Source organism: Engystomops pustulosus, chromosome 1 (genome assembly GCF_040894005.1).
Source record: "Engystomops pustulosus chromosome 1, aEngPut4.maternal, whole genome shotgun sequence".
Taxonomy (NCBI): Eukaryota; Metazoa; Chordata; class Amphibia; order Anura; family Leptodactylidae; genus Engystomops; species Engystomops pustulosus.
In genome coordinates, this window is record NC_092411.1 from 247,568,943 (window position 1) to 247,594,886 (window position 25,944).

The 25,944-nt window shown below is 40.4% G+C and overlaps 1 protein-coding gene across 2 annotated transcripts in view; it reads left to right on the forward strand.

The window, feature by feature from the left end:
- The window catches only part of GPM6A (glycoprotein M6A), a 162,984-nt gene that overhangs the window by 59,832 nt on the left and 77,208 nt on the right, over positions 1-25,944 (forward strand). The window contains exon 1 of one of the 2 annotated variants that reach the window (XM_072123740.1): positions 9,841-10,239. The exons of the other annotated variant lie outside the window; for it this stretch is intronic. Within the exon in view, the coding sequence (XP_071979841.1) occupies positions 10,203-10,239 (37 nt within the window). The 5' untranslated portion in view covers positions 9,841-10,202. Of the gene's footprint in view, positions 1-9,840; positions 10,240-25,944 lie in introns of those variants that run through there. 2 annotated transcript variants of the gene reach the window in all.

Genomic DNA, 25,944 nt, shown 5'->3' on the forward strand with positions numbered 1-25,944 from the left:
AGCCCCCTGTTGTATATTGCCAGCCAGCCCCCTTGCCAGCCAGTATATAGCCAGCCCCCTGTAGTATATAGCCAGTCCCCTGTAGTATACAGCCAGCCCCCTGTAGTATATATCTAGCCCCTGTAGTATATAGCCATCCAGCCCCCTGTAGTATATAGCCACCCAGCCCCTGTAGTATTTAGCTAGCCCCCTGTAGTATATAGATATCCACCTGTAGTATATAGCCAGCTCCCTGTAGTATATAGCCAGCCTCCTTTAGTATATAGCCAGTCAGCCCCCTGTAGTATATAGCTATCAAGCCTCCTGTAGTACATAGCCAGCTAGCCCCCTGTAGTATATAGCTAGCCCCCTGTAGTATATAGATATACACCTATAGTATATAGCCAGCCAGCTGTAGTATATAGCTAGCTACTTGTAGTATATAGCCAGCCACGCCCTATAGTATATAGCCAGCCCCCTCTACTATACAGCCAGCCCCCTGTAGTACATAGCTAGCCAGTAAACCAGTATTCTATGGAGAAACTGAGATTAACTTGAATCTAAATGATGGGAAAAATAAATGGTGTGATGGACATGCACTGGTGTTTATTGATGATGTGACAGAAGAAGATGGATGAATTCTGAATTGTACAGGGAAATTATGCCGTAAGGATAATTGGACAGTGCTTTACATTACAGATGGAAAATGACCAAAAATATATTGAAAGCGACCAAGGAGTTTTTCAGGCAAAGAAATGAAATATTCTACAATAGCAGAGTTAATCACCAGATCTCAAACATAACAAGCATGTATTCTACCTTGCTAAAGACAAAACCTAAAGGGGTATTCTCATCTGGGCATTGACATTTAGTTTAATTCATCTACCATATACATATATTTCTTCAATTGGATATTAAATGTACTTGTGTGAAGATAATTTCCCATAAATGTATCCACCTCCGCTGGAGTGATTGCACAAAGAAACACTGTGGCCTTCATTTATCAAAACAGTGCAGTCTATACTATGTGCAGTTTCCTGTGTAGAGTGCAGAGGTCGCCAGATTCATCCAGAATCTGGCGCCCCCTGCACTGCTCCAACAGAGTGCAACAATTTTTTTTGGTGCGGCTTTAACATAGAGCCTGCGGTACAATTCTGTCAGACACTGCCTGATAGATATGGCGTATGGGCCGACTGTGCACCAGATCACCTCTTTCAGTGCAATTTTTTTTGTTGCGTCGGGTATAGTGCAGCGGCGACAAAAATGTGCCATGGACACTTTATAAATACATGTACAAGCAGTTTGCACTGAAAAGAACGTACAAAGTCAGACAGAAAACTGGCCCAGGGGCTTTAATAAATGTGGCCCACTGTTTTTTGCATATGAAATGGCCGGGAGGTACTGCATGTTTCACAGTCCTCACCAAGAGGTCAGACAGGGCACAATAGTGCATGTGTGGCAAACGTGTGCAGTGGACGTCGTATCCAAGGAGAACTATTTCATTTCTAAGCAACAACATGGCTACATTTATGGGAAATATTTTAGGTAATTTTTTTTAATAACATCTAATTGAAGAACTGTATGTACTTGTCAGATTTATCTAAAAAATGTGAGTTCTCAGATGTGAATACCCCTTTAAGGCAGTTATACCAAAAAACATGCAACAACCGTAGACAGCTGCAGTAAAAACCTGGCAAAGCATCACATGGTAGGAAACCACGTTTGCTACCACGTTTGTGATTGTAGACATATATTTTTATACAGCTTTGCTCTAGTATATTATATTATAAAAATGAAATGATATCTTTATGTAAATGAAGCACAAGTTCTTTGGGGTGTTACCAGAGTCCCTCCAGGGTCTATGGCTATTACACCCCCCCTAAAAGTACTTGTAACCTGCCTCCCTGCTCCCTTGGCACTCCCCCTCCAGCCAGTCTTGCAGCAGTGGTAAGTATCAGCTCTGTGCTGCGGTGAGAGGGGGAGCGTCCAAGAAGCAAGGATTACGATTGGTAGATGTGTCCCTTCTGCCTGATTTCAATTTATGGTTTCAGGGCCTTTGGAGAAGCTTCAAAGGTCCTGAAATAGCTCCTGTGTACATGTGTATTGAGAGCATGAACGGATGTGAAGGTTCCCCTCAGTATAAAATTAGGTGGGTGGTTTAGGTGGCCATGAGCCCTCTAGAAGGCTACTGCCCAAAACCACCTATAATATAATCCAGTACTGGCAAGTTGGTATGTTATCAGTGTTTTTGGGGGCTTGAAAAAGCCAGGACCCTGGATGCTCTGGTAATTCTCCCTGTAACATGTGTGCTTCATTTACAGTATTAATGGTTAATATTAACATAAAAGTTAATGGTGGATTTCCTTTAATGTATCCATGATGTACGCTTGGGCCTAGTCTGGTACTGTATCTATGCAGAGTGCGTTAGATCATTTAAAACTTTATTCTGGTGGCAGGCTCCAAATCTTCATAGAGCCCTAGACCCATAGTAGTCTCAATCTGTAAAAAACAGTAGATGTTGCGGAACTTCCTTTAAAGGGGTTGGCCGAGGGTGTAAAAAACCCTTGGGTGGCCAGGATGGGGCGGGTTAAAAAACAAACAAACATGCACTTACCTCCCGGCACCCTCCCAGCGCCCAGCACTTCAATCTCTCTGGTCTGTATCCCATGTAAACAAAGATGGGAAAGGAAGCCGCACTGCATTCAGCCATGCCCACCCATCCCTATTCCCAGCACTGTATGATGCGGGACATGTGGGTGTGCCCGTCCAGAAACTGAGCGCAGCGTGGCTTCCGTGCCCCTGTTTGTTTACATGGGGCACGGACTGCAGAGATTTCAGCGCTGGAGGCTGGGAGGGACCGCAGAGGTAAGCAACTGTCTATTTTTTTTTTTTTTATTGTATTTTTATTACATTTTTCAACAATAAAGTTTAACCCGCCCCATCCCGGCCACCCAAGGGTTTTCTTATACCCTCAGACAACCCCTTTAAAATGAGCAAGATCTTTACTTAGTTTTCCATTAAAAGCCAAACATGTGCAGACGTATTGGTCTCATGCAGTCAGACGTACACGGTTCAAAATGTGCGGATCTTATTCATCGTAAACCACACTGTTCGACTGCATGAGACTAATACGTTTGTACAAGTGTTGCTCTTAATGGATATCTCAAAATGTAGATGATTTAATGGAAGTCTGACATTCTGCCCTATGCCTTGGATCAACAAGTTGCATGTACACCCAGAGCAATTACAAGCAGGAGTATCTTCTAGGAACATTTTCCTTTGCACTGTGGATACTTGATTCAGTCTTAATCTGCCTCTGGCTGTTTCTAACTATATCATTGATGTGATCTATGTCTGCAATAATAGTAATCTACTGTATAATGAAGGCATGTCTTGGGTTATAACATAACACCATAGTATAGTCCCAGGTGAGTTTCAGTCTCAGGTGAAATGTAAGAAAATCTGGCCAAACAACAATTAGACTCTGAAATAAATATGTTTTCCATTATTCTCACCTCTCTTTGTCTGATTTTCTCTCAGGGCCATGACGCAAACTCCTCAGCTTGGTTAGCTTACTGGAAATATTGGGAACAGCAAACTGGATGAGAGGATGAAAATAATAGAAGATGGTTGAGCTAGTTCTACACCATCTTATTACACTATTAACTCTATCACCTTATAGGGGGTGTCCAAATAGGCCATCAGTATGATAGAAAAGTGTGGGGTCTGGTTCTTTTAATCGGATGAGGCATCACATGGTTAGGGACATTTCCTGTAATATTAGACAGGGTAATGGCGGTTTTCCTTTATTGCAGCATGCTGACTGCTTATTCTAGCTGGAGTAATGTCCCGCCGGACGGGTCATCACTAAATTTAGCTCCAGTTAGTTTCATGATCAGCTGAAGAGGGTTTGGCCAGCTCTCTCATTCCACCTTTAAACTTTCTTCATCTTTAAGGCTTGAATTTCCCTCATAGTTTTATAATTATACTTGCTAAAGCTGGCCATCGACTGCTCAAATGTAGTGTTGACACGTGCAGTATATCATCCCTTTTACTGAAGGGTTAAAATGTGATATTTATGTTGTGTTTGAAACAATTGCTATCTTTCCTGCAGAATCCCAGGTGGTGATTAGTTGGTAGCTCAGCATGCATTGGAATGAGCTCTGCAATAATCTATAAATATAGAAGCTCATTCCAAGGTTCTGGGTCTTTCTCTGAGCTCCTTTTGGGAGATAGGATCAAGTAAGTCTTTTAGTATTTTATCTTGAGCTTCCTTCAGAGATATCTCTCTGCATCCAGATTGCTGCCCAATCAGCAGAGCCAACCTGGCTCCTACTTGCCAGCCTTCTGACCACTGGATCAAGGCTGGTAATCCTAAATTCTTATAGCCAACCAATTCACCGCCTCATTTGTGCCTGCAGGAAGGACTGTTACCAGCCTGTTACCTGCTTCTGAGTAGACTGTGTCTGCCATTAAAGAGATTGTGAGTTATTTCAAGATTTTCATTGTTCGGTGTGATCCCTGACCACTACTACCACTAACACCATGGGCCTTCCGTTCACCATCTGCCCGGGGATCTGTTACCACTCCCAGACTATGAGTGTCCCAGGGGGATCCCTTATCTATACTGTGCATCTCCCTGTTGGCCCTGACAGGCGTGGATTGCCTATGGAGTTGCTTGAGCTCTGTGGTTCTTGAGTTCCTTGTGAAGGTATGCTGTGTCTATTATATGTGGACATCTGTGTCATGACCGTGGCTCTATTCTTAGACTTTGATTCTCATTCTGGATCAGCTCTGCTGATGATGGAGTAACCTGATATTAGTCCCCTTTCACATAAACGTTTATTTTCTGGTTTAATGCTACCCGTACTCTACCGTTTTGGTACACGTGCATTTCATTCATCCATTTGAATGGACATATTGCCCTCTTTACCATATAGTACAAGGGAAAAAGAACTTTCTCTATCTTTTCCTTAAGTTCGGCCATGCTGCACTCCTCTCTGTGGAGAGGGGAGGGGTGAGCAGGGTCCACCTTCTCCAGCACACGGCTGCATGCGCACGGGCTACCACCTTGGCAAGTACGCGTTTGTTTGAAAGAGACTTTAATAACATCCATCTGACTCTGATTTTGACCCGTAACTTGTATTTCAGAAGGACTCCAGAGACATACCAAAGCCCCTCTGTGCTGAAGTTTCACAGGCTGTTACACTGTCTCCCCCTTATCCCTGCTCCCTCCATACTCGTGTAATCTCACACAGTTACAGGGGAAGCCACAGCGTGTAAGTGTCCCGGGTTTATCAAGCTGGATTTTTATGTTAGATTTCCTTTAACTTTCTTTAAATCTTGCTTCTTAAGCCAGAGGATGAAAATAAGTCTATCCTCACCTCATGTCACCTCACATAAAGACATACAACAGGACTTCCTGAACCTACAAGGGCAGTCAAATCACTTCCCTTGATCTGATTAACACTGTTCTCCACCCTTGACTTTATATATGAATTATAATTCTCAAGATCCTGAGTCATCAGACTTATGTCCAGCTCCATTTTCAATTCTGATATTGTTTTTTCCATTAGTAATATTTCTGATGCTATTGCATTCCGGGTTCTATTAACCCTTACTATATCTATACCTCCTGTCCCACACAATACAAGGAAAGGGCAAGATTATAAAGAAAAAAATTTGTCTACTCACAAACTGAATTTTCACACTGTAATTGTCTCAGAAGAATTATTATGTCTAAGACGTATAAATGATAGATACATGTTACCAGGATTTAAGCTTTTCCTCTGTATTGTGTTCCACAAAAAATCTTGTTGACATTATAGAGAGCACAGGTTAAAGGGAACCTGTCAATAGATTTTACCACATTAAGCTACTAGCAACTTCAGTGTATGAAATGTCCTTTCTAGAATTTCCTCTTTTATGTGAATGCTCGCTCCGTTTACCTATAAAAATCTCCTCCAAATTCAAGTGAAAATGAGAATAGTCATATTTACCTGAGATGAGTCAAGTTCAGAGGCTGCAGGTGGGGTGTCACTAGAAACATGTCTTATTACAGACAAGAATGTCATATTTTAGATCAGATCAGGCATGTGATTCTATGAGCCACAGAACAGGAGATACAGACACTTTAGTACAATTTGAAATGCAAGCGTTTCCAACTATGTCTTTAGCTCCCTGTATCTCTGGAGCTGCAGATCATCACAGAACAAAAGCCTGAAGTTATCTGAAAGACCTGATTATTAGCTAATATGGCACCAAAAACATGTCTCTAGGTACTATAGAACTAAAGATAGGAACTTCGGAACTGATGCTCTCCCTAAAGCCTCTAAACTTGACTCATCTCTGGCAATGCATGATTTGTCTCTACTTTTTTTAAAAATTACTTTTGAGATTTTTTTTTTTATAGATAAAAGGCAAGATTTCATAGAGGCAAGGAAAATTCTGGAAAGAACATTTCACACCTTACCTGAGGGGCCTGGTATTTTAATGATGTGATCTCTGACAGGTTCCCTTTACGTTCTTGTTGATCTCCTTCATTTTGAAATAGAAAATGATTGAGTAATCTTTTACGGGGGAAGGGGATGCTCCTGCTGCAGCTACAGGAGTTGTGATAGAGCTAGAAACAAATCAAAGATTTTTATCTATATTTATTGTGTTATAACACACAATTGGGTCAAACAATAACATAATTGCCATCGTATTTCTCTTCGCAATAAGACTGCTGTCAAAAAGGCTGCCTACACTCTACAGGCACAAGGATTGGGAGAACATGAGGATTGGGAGAACATGAGGATTGGGAGAACATGAGGATTGGGAGAACATGAGGATTGGGAGAACATGAGGACGGGAAGAACTTGAGGACTGGAAGAACATGAGGATTGGAAGAACATGAGGATTGGAAGATACAGCTTTTTTGAGCAATCCTCCACCCAGATAATCAAAATGTAACTATACTTTAGACGTGCATAGTCAAGACGCCCCCCTTCAACCCTAATGTTTAAATTTTGGGCACTTGGAAGGAGACTTTCTTGTAACTTACAGTAAGCTTTCCTATAGAGGAGTGAGCAGCCACAAAAACTTCCATAACAGAACAGGGGACACCCTGGATTACAATAACCTTATCATTTTTGCCCGTATATCAAATAAATTGACGTTTTATACAATTATTAGTTGCAGAGGTTTACTTCTCTGGTTTTATTCATATACTTTACAGTATTTTTTTACTGGAAGCTGAATTGTTCGTAACTAGAGATCATTGGACACAACATTCAGGTTCGGGTTTGGCAAAGTGACCTGAACGTATTGCCGGTTTGGTGGCCAAACAGCCACCTAAATATTAGCCTTGGCTACGATTGGCTATTATTGGTGTACCCCTGGCCAATCATAACTGTGGGCTAGTTGTTAGGGACGTTAATTTGCCAGACTGGCTGTTCAGCAATACATGCAGGTTGAATGCCCAAATCCCGAACCAGAATGTCGTGTCCACTCATCTCCACTTGTAACCAATACAGATCACCGATAGAGAAAGTTGATTAGTTATTATTCAATTATTGGGAGTAGATTTGGTTTGAGGTTGGTTATTACACAGTCTGCTGAAGCTCTGCCTCATATAGAGTCTCAATATTTGTTGGAAGCACACCCCATTTACAACTTGCCTGTCATACACCGTCCAGTTTTGTCCCTACTGGCAGTTACTTTACATGATGAAGATGCTGTTCTGATGTTGAGATGTCTAGCCCTATCTGTTGATTCAAACAAAAGGTCTTTGCCAACTAAGAGAATCAGCAACCCCCAACCACTGTTCTATACAGCTGGTAGCCCTGTTGGTACTTATAGAGGCTGTCCTTGACTTAAGGACACCCCACTTACAGACGACCATTAGTTACAGACGGACCTCTCTGCCCCCTGTGACCACTTATGAAGCTCTCTGGAGGCTTTACTTTAATCCTAGGCTGCATTAATAAGCAGTGAGGTGTCTGTAATTAAGCTTTATTGATAAACCTTGTTCCCATGACAGCATAAAATTTTGAAAATCCAATTGTGAATCGGACAAATTTTTTTTCCTGGAATTACAATTATAAGACATGCCAGTTCCGACTTACATACAAATTCAACTTAAGTATAAACCTAATGGACATATCTTGTACGTAACCTGGGGACTGCCTGTATATATTTGGATAGCTTACAGGGGAGATTACCCATATTCCCCAGCCCAGGGACTGTCACGTCAACCAGTAGTCACAAGGAACCTATAGTACATTATTTTGTATCACCTGCAAGTAGACCCAATACTCTCCTCCGCTACTTTTTCCTTCTCTCAATCCAATGAACATTTTTGGAACTTGAGGAACATGTTTACTCTGGACATTGATTGTTAAGGAACACTAATCACCTGGTCAACATGTTACACACAGTTTTAAGGACAGCTTTACCTAGAAGCATTCAGTCTGTAAAATAAAGTTAGTGGGAGAGACTTATCATACGCCAGTGTAGAACCACCCATATATAATTGCAGCCTTGCCCCCCCCCCCCTCTTGATGTATCCGGAGGGCGCCGCAGGCATCATGGTGTGGAAGTGGCCTATTGTAATCAATTGCGGTTATGCTTCTACGCCAGAAAACTGGTGTATAAGAAGTGATAAATCTCCCTTAGCATGTCACTCATATTGTAAGACCAATGCGCCCAAGATTCACGGCATCATATTTACCCCCATGGGACCCGTATACATGTGCACAATGGGGGGAGGGGGGCAGTAGTTCTATGGGAAGGATTCATAAATGACTGTGATGATTTGAGTCCAGGTCTTGGAGCAACGTTGAGTCCAGGTAACATGTCCAAAATGTAGTCCATGTGTAGCAAAGCTCAGATGGCAACAGTAGATCCTCTTGTACAGTGTTCACTTTGGTGTTACATCCAAAAACACATGGTCCTAACTAGCAGGGACATGCTGCCTTTTTAATTAGAAGTAGTCTATTTCGGATGCTTTCCAGGATTTCTTTTCAGCTACAGGAAAAAACACATTTTGGAAATATTTTCCATTACAAACAATAGCTAAAAGCAAATAATATATTATTGGTTCAAAGAACATCTGCCTGAAAAATGTAACCCACGGTCTTACAGAATTTTTTCTTTGAAGTATCCTCCCCTAATATGTCTCCTACACCCTCGCCATCCTCTGCTGTGTTGTGGTGCCGTGTAGGAACTTGCTTCACTAAAGGCATTATTGGTAATTTTCTATCTGCCTGCCATGTGTGTGTCATGGAGGGGATTCAGTGTGAACTGCACTATATGATGGATGCTGTAAACAAGCACACGGAGAGCGTCGTGCAGAATTCTCCCGCCACCTGAGAAATGTTCTAGATTGTGGAAGAGCTTGTCACTCAGACGCAGGCGGTTCTTCTTCTCAGACTGCAGATTGTGATTTGCATTTCAAATCAGGCTGCCAAGCTCCCAAAATCTCCCTCAAAATGGCAGTGCCACCCTACATCCATCCCCGTGGTGTATAGACAAAGGAATCCGTCCCTTCATTGGCAGTGTATATATGAAACAAGTGTGCCTGGCTGTATTCCTATCTCTCCGTGACATCATGCTGGTGTTGTACACCTATTCTCTTCTCCCATTCACTGTGCATCACAATCCGGCATGGGGGGGGGGGGGGTTGTAAATAGCAACAATGATGAATAAAAGCAACACATAGAACCAGCAAAGCATGTAATTTGTAATGGGTCTAATTGGGAGAACAGCCCTTACTGCAGCAGACAGAGCCCACAGACATTTGGGCTTTTCCACTTTGCCAGCGAGTAAGGGGGTATTTGCAGTTGGTGGTCTTGTTTTCTGTAGAGATACGCCCCTTCATCTGTTCTCGCTGCAGCCTGTTCCCAATTTCAGGCTCAGAATACAACCCTTAGCTTGTAGGCTGTATGTGCCATTGTAGCTGCAGACAGGGATACTACCTTTCCCCCATAGAAGTGAATGCGAGGCAGTTGCACTACCTGCTTGTACTGGTGTACAATGGGAAGCTTTGAGCAGCGAAATTGATAATCTTCATGGAAGAGTAATTTGAATGAGATTCCTCTTGACAGGCTGTCTCCAAGCAAAAGGCAGGCAGTGAGGGAGTGTGTGCAGCACAGAGGGCTCCGCACAGCCACATATACACTGTAGCTACATCTCACCACAGATCTTTATTAGTTTCTTTCCAGCCAGAGAGAGAGGTGGACATGGAGGAAAACATGGAAGAAGGACAGACACAGAAAGGTAATGTGTTTATGTGATTACTACATATCCTCTTGCCTTGCAATATGTGCTGCCAGGATTAGCGAAAACCCTCTTATTCCTTTTTTTTTCTTTCTTGGCAATGCAGGCGCATAGAGACGTAGCCCTGCAATGGGGGCTATGGAGAGGGCTGTGAACCTGTTCCCATCCGTAGAACACTAATCTTCATTTATTTTAGCCTTTCACGCTTGCCTTGCTGGGAAAAATTAGGAACCTCGGAGTGAACTGTGCAACAGACACTGACAATATGTATAGGTAGCAGGGCTGACAAAGAAGTCAATGTAGCCATTAATTCCCTGATTCAATGGAGCACAAGAATTGGGATAAAGATTTACATAGAGCTGGAGGGGTGAAGGCGATGAGTCTCTGCTCTGTGCCAGGGTTACACCAGACACGTATTAGTCTATTGTGTATTACTATACAGTGTAACTGCGTATTACAATAGTGCTGTATGTTTGTTTACCATCAGATCCACAAAATTCTGCTTCTGCAGAATCGGCGTTATTCTATAATAATCTGCTTTTTTTTTTGCCTTTCAATGATTATATATTGAGTAGCTCATGCGGCGTGTTAGGGAATTATGCAAAGTGGTCGGTGGGTTTTTATTTGCCACATCTTTCATCTGTGTTGTTGCACTCTCTCATTAGACCTGACCTACTTACGCTAAATGAATCCTGGGGTTTTTCTTTTTTATGCTGACTTGTTTTTCGACGTCTTTGTGCATGAAATTAAAAGGGATCTTGCTGACGATAACCTGTTTCCAGCAGGTATATATTTCATTCATCAGATTTTACCAGGGTTTGGGATAGAAGACATAATGATAAAGGATCGGAAAGCTGATCAATGTGTTTTTTTGTAAAAAAAAAAATTAAGTGTGTGTGTGTGTGTGTGTGTGTGTGTGGGGGGGGGGTTCTTATAAAATAATAAAGACACCAGGATTATTTAGGCACAAGCAGTCATATTTTTTTTTCTTTTTTGTTATTTTGGTGGCCATGTTGATGTATTGTTTACTTCACCTTGTACAGTGTATTATTGTTTCGATCCCATGAGACCATGTGATATGTCATCAAGGCACCCAACACATCATGATCGACATGGTGGACAACGTTTCTTTGCTATATTATTTGTTGTTGTTCATTTTCTATGTAGACGTGCTATGTGTTTCATATATGTGTGTCCCTGATCTTTACTGTCTATGCTAATATATTGTCAATGTTTTATGTTTTTACTATTTTGCTCTGTTTTACGTTTGTGAGCTTATAGCAAGGATAACATTAAGGCTTTGTCTTTTATACTTTATACGTTCTACGTTGCCTAAAATGCATGGAATGAAGACTTACAGATCCAGTGATTTCTACAACACTGACATCCTGTGGTAGCTGCGTAATTGTGAAGAGGCAGTGAAGTTTAGGATAGACACTAATTGTTCACGATTTTATGCCTCACGTCTCAGACCTGTCACTGGTCCCTAGGCAGGACGATCTTGTGTAAACCACATTAGGGGTGCAAGGCCTGCAGGGGGTACAGTAGGTGACGGTGCAATATTAATTAAGAGGATAATCATTGTTATTGATATATTTCATATACTCCTTTTAGACTTTAGAAATGTATAAAATGTTTTAGTATACAAACAATAATTTTATTAAACACCGAAAAAGTATCCCTACACCAATAATTATAGCAAGGATTTACATCAAAACACATCACAATTAAATCTCACACTACAGATCCGTGGTCCGTGTTTGTGCTAGGTTGGCAAGCCCTATGTTTGAAAAAGAAAGCCGGGTCGTCCTTATTTGTGGATTTCCAAAAAGATGGAAATGATGTCACTAGGTTGTCCCAATTTAAACTGATCTTCAAATGCCATCCGCTGTTTATGTATTCCCACGGCCTGGGCCATGAACTGGGGCAGGAATAGGACCTACTCTGAGTTTTCTACAGCCCCCACAAGGATCTGTGAAAACATTCATGGCCATGGGTCTTTTGAAATGTTTGTGTGCCGGTAACCTTATCCACAATTCTGGCACATATGCTGTGTACCACTTTATTAAGTTCTGGGGGGGAGGGGGGGGGTTTACCACTTTTTTCACCTAACTTGAGGAAAATGGGGTGTGGCTTGTAGTAAAGAGGTGTGGCTTAAAGGAGCATTATTTGCTAAAAAATAATAATGACCAATCTTAACAACAATATCAGATTAGTGGAACGTGACACCTAGATGGTGAATGGGAGGTAATCTGCAATAACCAACTCTCACCACTGGAATGGGGCTGATTATTTGCTATTCCTTTATTTGTGTAATGACTGATAATGACTGCTAATTATTTGGGTTGAAAGTGTCTGACCCCACCAATCTGGTAGTGATGACCTATTGTAAGGATCATTCAACAGCATTTTTGGCCAGCAAAATCCTATCGATGTTCCAAATTGGAACAAAACTTTAGTAAACCAGTGTTGACAATGTTACAAGTGTGCAATAAATTTTGACTACTCTACTATCCATTGAGGTAACCTTGGCTCACATAGTCTAAGATGTCACAATTGTAAATTAATTAGTAGAATTAATATAAATTAAACTATAAATCATAAAGTGTTGATTCAGAAGAAGGCACAAAACCCTAAAATGCTGATACCAATCGGCCCAAAGTAGGGAAAAATTCCTTACAAAATCCCTCATGAGAAACTTTAGATACTTTAGACAGGATTAGTGGCTTGTATCACATGTTTATGGGATAAGGCATGACTCGCTGGGAATAGTGTGACTTAAAGGAAATCTACCATCATGGCCTCGTTGTTTCTAAAATTAACTTTTAAAATTATGGGTCAGAATAGCTCCTGGGGGTGTACCAGAAACCTTCTGTATCCTGCCCAAGTCCCCTCAGCACTTCCTCCTCCCGCTGCCTGATGTAATATTAACTGCAGCAGAGCTCACAGTGGGAGGGGGAAGTGATCCTGCACAGTGTAACAGCCTGTGAATTTGTAGCAAGGTTGGGCTCTGGTAACACCCCCAGGAGCCCTTCGGACTCCGTAGCATAAATTAAGCACCTTACTCCAAAATTCCACTTTAAGTGTAGTCTTATGAGTAGGTAACTTAAACACAACAGTGTCTAAACATGCCCTCAATTCAAACTTGATGCGCCTTGTTTATGAAGTGTCGGCATCACAATATTGGTGCTTTTCGGACACTCACAAATTTTTATTTCCTTTGGTGTACAATTTGGGCAAAGCTGTTCCATCCTGGGACTTTTCCTTCACTTTTAGTTTCCCAACACTGTTGTTGATGCAGTTTTTGGTGTAAAAAACTGGTCTTTGGAGTTCTATTTCACCTTTATGACAGTTCTAACCCTTTTTAGTCCTGCGCCAATTCATTAACCCCCTTGCACCACAATCTAACATCTCAGTGAACATTTTAGCACAATTTGTACATGAAAAACATGTACCCTGTGCCAAAATTGATATATGGCCCACATTGAGGTTTTCCATTTCATTATGGTCATGGCTCAAAAGATTGCTACAACATACAAACATATGATGAACAACAAATAGAAAAGTGTATCTATATGTATCTATATAATGAACAATAATCCATAAAGATTTCTTAAAGCACTTGAAGGGGCTTATGTTGATGCCTATCCTCATAATATGTCATCAATATTTCATCATGGGGGCTGATTATCAGGACCATCCACCAGCTGTTTGGCATGGGCATCGAAAAGATCAGCTAATATCCAAATGTCCAATGACAGGGAACTGTAACTGCAGCTGTAACTGGAATTGGGCGCCATATTTCTTAAAACACATCTATTAACCTGGGTGCAGGAGGGAATGGAATGGGGGTTGGGGTCATTCATAATGATATATTGATAATATTATATCTGAACACATAATTGATATACAGGTGGTCCCTGGGTTATGTACATGATAGGTTCCGGAGGTTTGTTCTTAAGTTGAATTTGTATGTAAGGCGAAAGTGTATATTTTATAATTGTAAATCCATACAAAAAAATTTTTTTTGCCCCACTGACAATTTGAGTTTCCAAAATTTTTGCTCACATGGGACCAAGGATTATCAATAAAACTTCATTTCAGACACTTTACAGCTGATCATTGCAGTCTGGGACTAAAGGCAAGCATCCAGAGAGCTTAACCAGAGGCCACAGTGTACATGGAGGTCCGTCTGTAACTAGGGGTCATCTGTAAGTCGAGTGTCCTTAAGTAAGGGACCGCTTGTAACAGGCTCTATGTACTGTAGATCTTATATTTTCTTATAGAGTTAGAGTGTATCTGTATGTATCAGACCTACCTATCACATGTGAGGTGTATAGCATAAGGTAAAACGTCCTTCATGACATTTCCTTACATTGAATGGCTAATCTTACAATTGCTGGGATATTGCTGTTCATGTAGCGGATTGAAGTTGGTGTTTTTCCAGTAAAGGCTGCACAGCAGGGACTTGGGATTTGCTATTTGTTAGCAGCAAGAGGTAGAGGTTGTATACCTGCACATTTGTTTTATAGGTTATCTTAGCTCTGTAGGAGGCTAGTGATCTTATTTCACACAGGAGTGTGCGCATTCTCCTAATGTATTGTAATTTATTGCTAAAGCATTATTATAATTAAAGGGTTTATCCGACCTCATTAGGTTCTCAGATAAAACATCTTACAAAGATAAATACTCCTAGTCCTTTTATTTTTCGTAATTCATGATATTTTCTATTCCCTCATGTTGTCCTTGTTGGTCTTGCTTTGGTGCTTCCAGGCAAAAGTAACATTTTCCATGATTCATTATTCTCTCCCTATCCCTAAAATGATACCCTCCAACCTCAGGTTCAGTTTTTCCCCAAACTTTAGTACAAAGTACACTCCACCATGACTTTCCACAATGTCTCCTCTACTAAAGCTTGCTACTCTGTTTGTTCCCCTACTCTACAATATACAGTACATAGGACGTCACTCCTCCTGTGGCATTACATTTGGGAAAATGGGTGGTCCCTGTACCTGGACCATGCTGAAAAAAGATATAATAAATCCCTTATTTAAAACGTGGGATACTTATATGCCATAGACTTTTTTTGGGGATGCAGCTGATTAAAAACAGTAAACTTGAAGAAGCGCAAGATTGACCTGCATCCTAATCACTTGCTTTAAACTGTGTCCACATCAACAGGACACCAATACAATGTAAAGCTATGGCAGAGCAGGGAGCAATAGATGCCATTCGGAGTGTACATTAGGGTGACATGTCAAAACCGTCAGACACATGCTAATAGGCCCAGCAAGGTGAAAGGGAAAACTTACTTTGTCTGGCAGCTGAGCGGACAGGTAATGGAAAGTATACAGACCAGACAACATCAGCAGCAATACCTCCAATGCTGACTCAAAATCAACTCAGGAAACTCAGGAAACTTGTGCACGGTAGTCTCACTGGAGAGATGTTCATTTAGAAGCATACAAAAGAATCCACTGGCACCTCGTTTCTTGCAAATGGTTATTTTATCAGAGGCATAAAATCCAAATACAAGTCACATTAACGTAAGGACGCGTTTTGAGCTAAACGCTCTTAGTCATAGTCTAGACTAGACTCGAAACTAGTGTACAGACCAGGTGTCAAAAAAATGTCAGAGCAATAATGGAATACAAGTCAGTGGGGTCCCGCCAAAAGAGATGATAAGACTCAGCGGGACAAACAACAGATAATAGACAGACATGCAAAGTCAGGCAGAATCAGGTCAAATCCAAGATGGTGGTGAGGCACAGAATCAATTAGCAAAAGAATGGGCAAATAAAGTTATCAGGGGTCAGATACACAGAATAGCAAAGCTATAGATACAAAGTGTAAAAGGACTGCAATAACCAGAAACTACAATAAGAGCTGGGCCAATATTTATGGACTACCTGGACGCCGCCCCTAACAGCCAACTGTTCAGTTGTCCATCACTCAAGTCAGAAGTGATACTAACACACAGGTTCTGATGACACCACCTAGCTTTCCAGAGGATCACACACCCAGCTCAGCCAAGGGAACTGACTCTTAAAGGCAGCTGTCAAACAATGCTCCCAGATTTGCAGCCTTTGATGTGACTACAAGCAAAGAATCCTGAAATCTGACCCCTTTCAGAAAACTGCAGGAACAATTGAGTGAGTTCGGTCACTGCAACAGTTTGTTTCCTGTATTATGGATACACAGTAGTGGATTATAATATAGGCAGTTTGGGTGGCAGCCTATGACCCAAGATTTTAGGAAGCCCAATTCCACCACTTGCATATCGGAGCCCTTCCAGGACCTTTGAAGGCCCTCAAAAGGTATTTAAAGGGAACATGTCATCATCAATTGGCCTAATAAACCACTACCAGTATAATGTCAAGCAGAGTAACACCTTCTGTTTCTTTCGTGGCCCAGTGTGGTGGCATCATCCTGAAGATCTACTTTGAAGTGAGATGTAAATTGGTTTTATAAAGTCAGGGAGGTGGAGATTTCAACACTGAAGTCAAGGTAGGGAGCTCTGAATGCCTCCTCCTCTGTGATTGAAATCATTTACTGAACTTCAGGAGGTCTGGTTAGTGATGTCTCTGTATGCAGGACCATCAACTACAATCTTTTTTGTATGTAATCTAAATGCTTAGCAACTAATACGCTTTTGAAGATTTTGTATTACTGTACTTATCTTCTTAATGTGACTTTTGAAGTTTATTGTTATTTTATGATCATTTAGCTTATTACAGGATGTATGAAAAAAGCTTAGCATAAATTACATGTTCATTAAAGGTCCCGAATAAAGCACCAATTAAAACAAATCCTAACACCAAAGCAAATCTGCCTTTTAAATATTAAAAAGTTACCAAATAATGTCATTATCTACTTTTAATTTAAATTTTTATTGTACAAAATGTACAATACAAAAATATACATAAACACTTACACTTCACAATTTTTTAATGAATAGCAATACAGGAAAGATTATATCACATAATAGCTTTACCCCCTCCCGCCCGTCCTCAACTAAAAACCTCCCGCTCAGCCAAACTCATATCACTCTACAAAGGCCTTCACTTTGCTCTCCCCCAAACAAAAACAAAAAAAAAAAAAAAACAAAAAGAGAAAAACAGACGGATCTCTCTCCCTCCCTCCCCCATGCCTCAACCTCTGCTAACTGAATTTTTCTGGGTTACCCCAGTAACCTTTTTTCTTATCAACTTTAAAGAGGACCTTTCACCTTTCAATGCTCATACAGTTAGAATTTTTTCTTTAGTGCCCACCACAGCTTCCAGGTTACCATTTCTGCGCAGCACAGTGTCATTATTTTTAGCAGTTATCACTATGCCAATTATACTTGACACTGTCAGGTGGGAGGTACCAGCCCAGGGCCGCCCACCTGACAATAGAGAGCATTAGTATGTCTGATGCTCATTGCTCAGGAATGGTGGGGATAGAGAAATTATTCCAACTGCTGCGGAATCCTCAATGATACAGCAATTGAAGTATGTAAGGAGTTGTAGTTGGTAAAAGATCCTTTCAATGATTTCTATTAAAGAAATTAAAAATTGGATTGACCATTGAGTGTCAGGTGAGTGCATTCACCAAAAAAAATCCCCAAACAAACAACCTTTCCATAATCTATGATCTATGTAGGAGAAAAAAGGAATCATCCAGCCCGTCAGTCTAGGAGTTGTTAGTGCTCTACTTTATTGTCACTTAAAAACTTCATGAAGGAGCACAAGTACAGCGTTCAACGCGTTTCTGCCCAAACCTTTGTTTTTTTTAAATTTCACAGCATGACAGTAACATTCACCTGTCATAGATCCTTACTCTCACTCTTAGGCATAAATCTTCCCCACTGTGTATATTTCTCTAGATTGCAGTATTAACTAAATATTGGCCCTTATGGATTGTGGGCTTATTGGGGGACGCCCCTATTTCTCTTTCCTGGGCCAGTATGCGTAACCTGTAGTCTACCTAGGGTTCCTTTAAGTTGTTTAGTATAATAAAAAATGGTATGTTTAGAGTTTTTCCATTAGATTTCAGTCTGTGTTAAATGTGAGATACATAGTACATTTTCTCTATTTTTGGAAAAATGATTTCGTTTTCGTGTCCTTGGGTTTTTTAGACTCTGTTCTATCTGCCGCTAAGTATTTTTTTTATCACAACCATGAATTCTTTGTTTGTCGGCATTGTTTGAGAAATCCAATGTTTGGCTATCATCAAAATGTTGTTGTTTTCCTTGTCCTCTATATCAAATACATTAAATAGGAATAAGGCGATTACTAGTATTGTGTATGAACTAAAGCCTCAGTCTTGATCCATGTTTGGTTCATCCTCTCAGTTGTTGGAAGGCTCAGATCGTGGCTTGCCTTCGGTAAACACTGTGCTTAACACAAAATACCTACAGGGACAAGGACATTTCCCCTAATATTAGGTGGACTAACGTGATACTTTCCCGTAGGATTGGAACACTAGCAGTGAATTTTCCAGTAGCAGTAATTTATAGTTCCAGTAGGGTGGATAAGATTTTTCTGAAAACCTGTAGTAAAGATATCTTGTAGTGTTTAGTTACTCCATTTTTGTTTGCAGGTTTACATTATGGATTTCACCTTTTGCAATGTAGATGAAAAACCTACTCTTTTGTCCACCATTTGGACAGAGTTAATAAAGCTCATACAGAATACAAGCCCCACTCACTATTTACCGTTGGCACTGACAAATCGTTCTGGAAAACAGAACAAGCACTTTAACAAAACGGTACAACAAAGACAAAGTGTGAACATATGTAGATACAATAGTGGAACAAAAAACAGACAGCAAAGAAAGTAACTAGAGAACAAAGGTACCGTAGATAGTATTATTACAATGGGCTAAACTATACATTATCTAAACAATAGGTAGGAATAGATGCCCCGCTTCCAACTTGCCTTACAAGCAGGTATCGATATATATTGTAACTGAAATAATCCAAATGTAAAGTCCATTAGTTTTCCGATGTCTAACATCCTCTAGATATCCTAGTTTATTCCTGATGGAATTGATTTGTTGTATAAAAAACGTCTTCACTGAAAGTAATAATGTTACAAGAAATGCAATAATTTAATAGACAAAGATCTTTTGTCAGTGTTTGGCAGGCGGTGCTGCGTACCTTATCTACGGCTGGTGGATTTCATGTTTTCATCCTTACAGATGTTTTCCTATAAGTGAGGCATGATCTCAGGTCCTCTTCTGTGTTCTTTATATCTGATATTTTCCCACAGAGCTTCAACAATATCCAAGTACAGGTGCTGCAGAGCTCCTTCTAAAACGTTACAGATGTGTTTGCAGTTCATAGCTTATGGCTGGATTTTTCTAAAGTCTTCATCATTTGTAATGAAACAGGAATGGGGTTTTGTGTTTTTATGTAATATTTTTAAGTTCCCTAATAAGCAACTCAGAACCATTGCATTGGTCTCCACAGCCAGATATCAATCTAAATATTATTTTGCCCATGGGCACTGTTTATGCCATAGTACTGTCATAGCTCACAACCAAATATCTGCCACACTTATACGGACCAGATTAGTCCATTCTTTTATTGACTTTTCCTCTTCTGTGATCCAACACCTGTTATACAATAATAGGCACCAGAAGTCTAGCAAATATACAATTTAGCAGCAACTAGGATCTAATTACTATATACAGTGGGTACAGAAAGTATTTAGACCCCTTTAACTTTTTCACTCATTGCACCATTGGTCGGATTGGTAGGATCAAAAAAGTTTTTCGCACTGTACTATACATTCTGCACCCCATCACAGAAAAAAACCCAAAATAGATATTCTTGCCAATTTATTAAACAAGAAAACTGTAATATCAAATAGTTATACGTATTCTGCCCCTTTGCTCAGTATTGAGTAGAAGCACCTTTTGAGCCATGAGTCTTCTTGGGAATGATGGAACAAGTTTTTCACACTTGGATTTGGGGAGCCTCTGCCTCTTCCTTACAGATCCTTTCCAGTTCCCTCAGGTTGGATGGTGAACATTGCTGGAAGCCATTTTCAAGTCTCTCCAGGGATGCTCAATTGTGTTAAGGTCTGGGCTCTGGCTGGGCCTGTCAGGAATGGTCACAGAGATGTTCTGAAGCCACTGCTTTGTTTTTGTAGCTGTGTGCTTAGGGTCATTGTCTTGTTGGAAGGTGAACCTGCAGCCCAGTCTCATCCAGGATATCCCTGTAATTGGACGCATTCATCTTTCCTTCAATTACAACCAGTCATCCGTCCCTGTCCCCATAGCATGATGCTGCCACCACGTGTCATTGTTGGGATTGTATTTGGCAGGTGATGAGTAGTGCCAGGTTTTCTACACACATACCACTTAGAATTAACACCAAAAAGTTCAATTTTCGTCAGATCAGAGAATCATATTTCTCATAGTCCTTCATGTGTTTTTTTTGCAAACTATATGCGGTCTTGCACTGAGGAGAGTCTTTCATCGGCACACTCAGCAATAAAGTCCCGACTGGTCTGGTGGAGTGCTGCAGTGAACTTTCTCAGATCTCCCTACTAATATCTCTGGAGCTCAGCCGAGGTGATCTTGGAGGAAGAGTTTTGGTCGTCCCAGATGGCCAAATCCAGATCTGTGCCTTCCCACAATACTGTCTTTGAGTTTCTTGGGCAGTTCCTTAGACCTCATGATTCGGATGTGCTCTAACATGCACTGTGAGCTGTGAGATCTTATATAGACAGGTGTGAGCCTTTCCTAATCAAGTCTAACCAGTTTGATTGAACACAGCGGAATTCCAATGAAGGAGTAGAAGCATCTCAGGGTGGATCAGAAGGAAATGGACATAATGTGAGTTAAGAAACCTCTCTGTCCAACAGTTAGTTGTTTGGCTAAGACTGGGAACATAGGGTGTGATTTGTTTCCTGTAATTAATGCAAATCTGTGTAGGCATTTATCTTACCAGATTGAACTGACCTAAGGGTAATTAATTGATTAAAAAAAATTCTTTATTTATATAGTGATCTTAGATTCCGCAGCACTACACAGAGCTTGCCAAAAGAGTCCCTGTCCCCATGGGACAATCTTATCAACCTACCAGTATGTTTTGGAGTGTGAAAGAAAACCCACCTAAACAGAGAGAGAACATACAAACTCTTTGCAGATGTTGACCTGGATTGGACTTGAACTCAGGACCCCAGCGCTGCAAGGCTATAGTTCTAACATCTGAGCCACAATGCTGTAAACCAATTGTGCTCTGGGCCCTTTTTTGATTAATGCTTCCCAACAAGTGACAGCAAAGAAAATGAAGCTCACAATTGTGGTTTCATAAGACATCATACATAGAAAATGGAACAAACTCTCAGTTTGCTCAAAAATTTTTGCTCAAATTAAGTTTTTTGCTACCATAGCCAGTTCCACAAAAGGAGGTGGCGAAAAGATGGACCAAACAGGCTCCGCTAGAATTAACAACTTTCATTGGGGAAAATTGCTATAATTGACTCCTGTCCTCTACTGGAGTCAATAGTAGCGAGCTGTGCACCAAATATATGGTAAGGTCATGTCAAATATTAGGTGAATACTATACGGGGCAAGAGTCTGTCAAGACTAGCTTGAAATGCCTGCCAATGTATTTAACACATTTGGTATCAAATTGAAGTATCTATATCTGTTCTTAATAATTGACTCTTACTGGAATACCCCTTTAAGTTCCTGGGTATAGATTGTTTTGGACAGATTTGTAGAGTCTACGTAGGCTTGGTCTCTGGGGTAACAGCATCTAATAGACTGTGCCTTATTGCATATGTTATAAGCTTTGTATAACATTCATTAATTAATGACGCGGATCTCTCTTAGGATTTGGCAACATATTGTACAAATTACATTTATTAGCATGACGGCTATTCCAGACCAGTTGCTGAGTAGTGATTATGAATACCTGGGCTATAGATTTTCATTCCATGTCTCGCTGGCATACATCAGCGCAATCTCAGTCACTGCCAAACAATTAATTATATTCCACTAGATAAAGGATTGACATTTTCTTTATAATAATAATAGCTGTGCTGCCTGACAACTCAATGTGAATCATGTGACTTTTCATCGGAACAAAGCCCTAGCGTAGAGACGTAACCCTGAGCACATTGCCTTTGGAAATTTTAGACAAAAATTAGGAAAATAGTGTCACATTTTAATTAATTGTATTATTTGGAAAGATCTTTCCAGGTCTTATATAGAATCCCATTAAGTTTTTACTAGGAGATGTAGATTTGGAATATGGTGACAAACGCGTATAGCAACTCTAACCTTTGCTTTTACCAAAGACAACTACAATAATATATCTTTGGCGTAAAACCTTAAAGGAATTGAAGGTAATAGTGTGGTATTTTTATTGATATGGAAAAGGGTCAGTGCATGGTAACTCCATTAAATGGGATACATGGGACTTCTTTTCTTGTGACTGATTTATTGTAAATTTTTTCCTTTCGGTAGGTGGTATCCAAGCAGGCTAATGTTAAAGGAAATCTACCACCAGGATGAAGGATTGTAAACCAAGCCCACTGACAAACTGGGGTGTCACCTCTGACATGATCCACTTTTAACTTCTGAAACCCTTTATTTAAAAAAAGGCTTTAAAAAGTATGCACATGAGCCTGATGGGCTCCTCAGATAGATGTTAATGGAACCTGGAGCCCCTCAGACTCATTTGCATATTTCTAAAGCCTTTTTTCTGTAAAAAACAAGGGAATAGGAAGCTAATACATGAGTGAATCCTACCAGTGGGGCCCACACCAATATGTCAGTGTGCTTGGTTTACAATCCTTCATCCTGGTGGTAGATTTCCTTTAACATCGGGCTGCTTAGATATCATCTACCAAAAGGAAAGATTGAAAAAACATCAGTTGCAAGAAAAGAAGTCCCATGTATCCCATTTAATGGAGTGACTATGCACTGACCCTTTTTCCATATGAATAAAAGTACCGCACTATTACCATCAATAGAAGCTGAGCTGCAATTCCTGGACTTCTTCTTCACTCTCTGTATGCTGGGAATAGCTGATCAGCATGGAATTGTTGGACCCCTTCTGAATTAATATAAGTATCTTAAAGTTGCACTCTAAAAAAAAAGATAGAAAGATGTGTAAAATGTAAACTCACTCCAGTCCTTGCGGCCTTGAGTCCCGTATGATCGTTAGGTGGTGATGTCAGGGTAGTTGTGCATGTGATCCCAGAATAAGGGTGACATCATGTGTGAATGACATCACACGCATAATTGACGTGGCATCTCCAAATTCTGGTTTGAAGGGATCAGAAACACTTAGGAGTGGAGCACCATTACTGGAACTGGGGTTATATAGACAATTTGTTTATTTTTTTTACCTAACTCTTTAAAGGGCATTTACCACCAGGATGAAGGACTGTATGCAAATGATCCTGAGGGGCTCCATGGGTGTTAATGGAGCCTGGAGCCCCTCAGACTCATTTGCATACAGTGTTTTATCCTGGTGGTAGATGTCCTTTAATATCCCTTTGACTAATATTCAGTATAAATTAGGAAGGATTTATTAATTTATTTCTAAAAGTGTTTGACCCAAAGACGAAAACTTTTAATATTAGATGAAATTTGTCAAAAAAATCTGCGTCTTTTGGGTATCATTTCTGAAAATTTCTCAATACTATTGGCTTTTTAACAAATAACACCGGCCAGCTACCCTAGGCCAGGAATCAATAAAACAAGAAGGACACAAAATAAAAAGCTGCAAGTAAATACCCTGTATTGAGAATTTATTTATTTAACAACCTCTTTACAGATTTTAAGGTCATTCAACTATTTGTAGAAAAATATCATGAAACTATCATTCAGATGTCTCCCATAAGATTATATCACAACATATCCCCTTACGATTTATCACTTGTACATAGGACTGATCACAACAATAGGACTCCTGTTATCTCTCTTGGAGTGGTTGTTGTTCTTTTCAAAAATTTGTAGGACTGACAAGTGCTGTTCTATTGAAGTGCTATTGAATGGAGAGGCATACTGCAAGGGAGCCGTGTTGTGACTGTCCGACATTGCTGGTGGGGCCCCCTTTTGAGTAAAGTAGGGGCCCTCTCCATAATCTGGCCCAGAATAAGGACCTTATGACCTACTGCTTGATGGTTTTCTGGTATCTACACAGAAATTGTGCTAGATGTTGGGACTTCCTAAAATTAAAACCAACAGTGAATGAATAAGAAAATGTATAAAAATGATAGATGATATAGAATTATTAGTAAAAGGGTAGGTTCGCTGTAACCTATGCAGGGAAGCTACCTTACATTTGGGGGTAGGCTGAGCGCGCACTGACTTACTTGAAAGCCACCTGTTTTCTTGCAGTATGTGTCTCCGTGCCGTCAGCTTAGCCAGGCGAAGCCAGGGAGAGTGTAGACATATGATAATGAGGCCATCGCCATCTGTCTTTCAGAGAATACTGAATACATTATAGAAACAGAATATATTAACTATAATTGTGTATATGAGGCTGATATTTCATGTCGCCTGTAAATAGATGCGGCAATTGTTTGGTACTGTAATTTTGGTGGTACATTCCAGTTGCTTACGGCTATTTATTTGTGGCGGTATTTTGTATGATGAATGTAAACCATTAAAATAAAAAAAGACAGTGGATTAGATCCTTTAATATATTCCAAGATTTCCTTGTGTAAATTGGCAATCAAGATTATTTCCCATAGTGGAGGTATCCATGTTCCCCAAAGTCACAAGTTAATATTGGGCATCGTCAACTTCAAGCACGCTTAAACACTTCCCAGGGAACAGGCATTATTTTCTGGGCAGGACCTGAGGGTACAAGAGGTGACCACCAGGGGTGGATTCATTCTACCATTGGCCCTGGATTGTACAAAAATTGTCATCTACCTAATGTTTTTATTCATTTTAAATTTACTGTACTACATACAGTTCCAGAACCAAGTTTCATCTTATGTCAGATTCTGCAGTTAAAAGGGGTTGGCCACTTTAACTCATGTTTTTGTAATGTGTGTGTAAGTGTGGGGGCAGGATTTTAGGTAATTTTCCAGAATACATCTATTGAAACTTCTGCACCAGTTTCTTCACATGTAAAGTGAAGACTCCTGTTTTTTTACTTCAGGGCCTGGAAGTAAGAGTTCTCCTTATGGAGAGATTGCCAATTAAGGTCGCCTTACAGGCCTGTGAAGACTTGAAGTCATTGATGCTCCGCTAGGGAATTCTGGGAAATATGCAAATATGTTTTCCGAGGTGTTAAATGGAAAACAATGCCTCCTTTCGCTATCTTGAGAGGCTTAACACCAAGTATGACTTGACAAACCAGTATATCTATTCCAGTTGGGGATCTGCTCCTTCTGGAATAGATATACTGGTTTGGCTTAATCCTACATCATCCCACAGACTTCTTGAAGGTTATGATTGGTGTAAGGTAGCAAAGGGAGGCATTGTTTTTCATTTTCCACCTTGGAAAACATAATTTCATTTTTCCCAGTTTTTACCTCATGAGTCAGACATTCCTGATCATAAAATGTCTTCAGACGGAGGGTCATGTGATCTCTAACTGTCCAACAATCACCCTGCCAGGACGGATCATGGACGGATAGAGGTCACATGACCCTCCGTCTGCGGCCATTTTATGGTCAGGAATGTCTGACTCATGAGGTAAAAGACAGGAGGCTTCACTTTACATATCAAGAAAGCGGA